Here is a 3178-nt window from a genome sequence, read left to right on the forward strand (position 1 = left end):
CACTTTGAAAACGGGGCCGTCCCTGCTGTCCCTGAGCAACTGGGACATTAGTCGGGACGTGGGGAAGGACCACGTTTCCCGCAGACGGTGTTTATGGCTCCGCTGCAGGCTGCCTGCTCCCTGCTCTCCCCGCTGCGTTCACTGCCCCTCACTGCCCTCTGTCTCCTGGCGCTCAGTCACTCCCAGAGGTCATCAGGGCTGATCCACAGGAGCCTCTGCGAGCCACGCCCCCTTTGCTCACCATCAGGGTGGCAGGGCGTGGTGGCATCGCCCCCCCCGCCCCCCCAGAACGTGGTGCCGCCTAGCCAAGCCGGGGTGTGCGGAGCTCAATGCCCAGTGCTCCTTCCAGGCCAGGACCGGCGAGAGCAGTGCTGGCCGCTCGGGTTCCAGAGGGCACCGGTCCTGGCAGACCCGGCACATGCCTGAGCAGGGGACGAGGCCTGGGCCTTGCCTCCAGTTGTGGTCCCAGAGGCAGCAGCCCCCCTCTGCTGAGGCAGCAGAAACCCTGGCTGGGGGGGGGGGGGGGAGGATCCAGGGGAGTGTGTGAACCTCCTGGGAGGCCCAGCGGCCGTGCGGCCAAGTGACTGCAGATGGAGGCCAGGGGAGGCCCACAGTGTGGTGACCAGGGACAGCTCTGGTGGGAGGACCCTTATCCAGTCAGGTTGGCGACGGGACAGCGCCACAAAGGGAGGGACGGTGTCCTTGTGCCAAGGCATTGCTGTATATGGCAGAGCAGTGGTCCCACGGGGACAGCCCAGACCCAGCCTGAGTGGCACATCACGGCTGTGCAGCCCAGAGCAAGTGTCCCAACCTCTCTGAGCCTCCTGGCCACCTGGCAGCAGCTAGGGAGGTGATGTGAGGAAGCGCAGCATTAACACTTCTTGGGGTGAGCGCGTGCCCTTCCCCGTGTCTGGGTCACTGTGCTGCGGAGTGTCCTGAAGGGCTCTGAACCCATTGGGGGGTCTCCGGTGGAGCGCCCCCCTCCCCACCCACCCGGGGCAGGCCCTGGGCAGTGTGGGGGCTCACTAATGCACCGTGTTCTTCCTGCCAGTGTAGGTCTCCACCAGCTGACCAGCCCGCGGTACAAATTCAACTTCATCGCCGACGTGGTGGAGCAGATCGCGCCGGCCGTGGTGCACATAGAGCTCTTCCTGAGGTGTGTGACCCCCCCACCGCACCCCCCCTCCTGGGTCCCAAGCTGGGCTCCACTCTAGCCCTGGGGCAGTAGCGGCCGGAGTGGGCTTGGGGTCAGGTGACCTCACCCGACTCCTGGCTGCCGTGCGCCCTTGGGAGGGACGTCCCCCTGGGACTCGGATCTCCTCTCCGGGGGACGGACAGCAACCCCGCACCTCGCAGAGCTGCAGGCGCCAGGCCGGGCGCAGTGGGCCGGGCTGTGGTTCCTGTAATGTTTCACGCGGCCAGTTTTCGGGAGCAGCTCCTACGGTTTATATCTCAGAGAAGCCATTTGTAAAGCCTGGAGCAGTGGTTCTCACCTTCTGGCCCTTTAACTACAGTTCCTCATGTGGAGGAACCGTAAAATGATTTTCGTTGCTACTTCATCACTGTAATGTTGCTACTGTGATGAATCGTCATGTAAACATCTGATATGCAGGATGGTCTTGGGCGACCCCTGTGAAAGGGTCGTTCAACCGCCAAAGGGGTCGCGACCCACAGGTTGAGAACCGCTGGCCCAGAGAAAGGATCACCACAATCCCGGCCCCGGCACACGGCCCGGCTCGCTGGGCGCCAGGCTTGCCCAGTGGGAGCCTTGGTCACTGGGGCCACTGCCCATCTCTGAGGGCAGGGACGGGGCTCCTGGGGCCAGCGGACAACAGGCGGCAGCCCAGCGCCGTGGGAAGAGCAGGGCTGGGCACCTCCTGTGGGCTGGGCTTGCCTGCTCTTCTCAGCCAGCCCTGTGCGGCCCCTCAGAGAGAGAGCCAGGCCCAGGCCCCCCTCACGGCCTGCACCCGAGGCCCTTCCGCTCTCGCCCACGCATCTTCCCAGGACCCCGGGGTGGGCTGTCCCGCTCGCTTCCTGCTGTGGGAGCCGAGCCCGCACCCCCGGCCTCCGAGCTGCTGACGCCCTCGGCCGCACTCTGACCCCTCACCGCCCTCTCCGATGTGTCATTGAGGAAATGACCACTGGACACTCTAAGTGGCACCAGCGCTGAGTGCCCGGCGCTGCAGGTGGCTCGGGCTGTGCCCCAGGCGCGGAGCCAGCGCGTGGCTGACGGCAGCCCAGCCCGCAGGCGGCGAGGCCAGCCAGGCTGTGGAGGTCACTGAGGCCAGAGGCCAGGGAACTGGCTTCCCGGGTCCCCGCCAGTGAGCGCCCAGCGGTGGGCACGTGAGTTCTCTTCGCTCTGCCCACAGCAGCCCTGCCTGAGGGGCCACCTGCCCCAGGTGCCGCAGGCCCCAGGCCCACCGCTGAGCAGAACAGGGGTTACCCCAACTCCTGCGTGGGGGACCGGGGCTCAGGGAGGTTCAGCGACCCGCCCTCCGGCAGGGAGTGGCTGGGCTGGTGGTTAGGATCTGGGTCTGTCCGGCTCGTGTCCTGCTGTCTGCACAGTGAGCGTGCCGCCATCACAGTCTGACACTATGGCCTCGTGTCTCGCTCGCAATTGCACGCCGGGGATGAGGCCCCTCTGTGGCTGTCCCGTGGGTGAGACCCAGGGCCACGGCCAATCAGTGGCAGAGCCAGGATTTGGACTTGGGCGTGGGGGACCCCAACTCAAGTTCACCGGGGCCGGCCCTGCATCCAGGCCCCGAGCCCTGACCCCGCGCGTCTGCCCCGCAGACACCCGCTGTTCGGCCGCAACGTGCCCCTGTCCAGCGGCTCTGGCTTCCTCATGTCCGAGGCCGGCCTGATCGTCACCAACGCGCACGTGGTGTCCAGCACCAACGCCGTCTCAGGCCGGCAGCAGCTCAAGGTGCAGCTGCAGAACGGCGACACCTACGAGGCCACCATCAAAGACATCGACAAGAAGTCGGACATCGCCACCATCAAGATCCACCCCAAAGTGAGTGGCGTGGGAGTGGCAGAGCGGCAGTGGGGGGAGGAGGGACGGGGGGCGGGGAGTACTGTGGCAGAGGAACACTTGGTCTGTTTTACTCATCCCCTCTGTTTATTCAGGAAACCTGGGGCAGGGAAACCATCATTTTGTCTCCAAATCCAGTTCTTC

The 3178-nt window shown here is 65.7% G+C and overlaps 1 protein-coding gene across 1 annotated transcript in view; it reads left to right on the forward strand.

Moving 5' to 3' along the window:
• Positions 1–1013: 1013 nt before the first annotated feature.
• Positions 1014–3178, forward strand: part of HTRA3 (HtrA serine peptidase 3) — a 29413-nt gene continuing 27248 nt past the window's right edge. The window contains exons 1-2 of the mRNA XM_006760133.2: positions 1014–1156; positions 2794–3016. Coding sequence (XP_006760196.1) covers positions 1029–1156; positions 2794–3016 — 351 coding nt within the window. The 5' untranslated portion in view covers positions 1014–1028. The remainder of the gene's footprint in view (positions 1157–2793; positions 3017–3178) is intronic.

Source organism: Myotis davidii, unplaced genomic scaffold (genome assembly GCF_000327345.1).
Source record: "Myotis davidii unplaced genomic scaffold, ASM32734v1 scaffold937, whole genome shotgun sequence".
NCBI lineage: Eukaryota > Metazoa > Chordata > Mammalia > Chiroptera > Vespertilionidae > Myotis > Myotis davidii.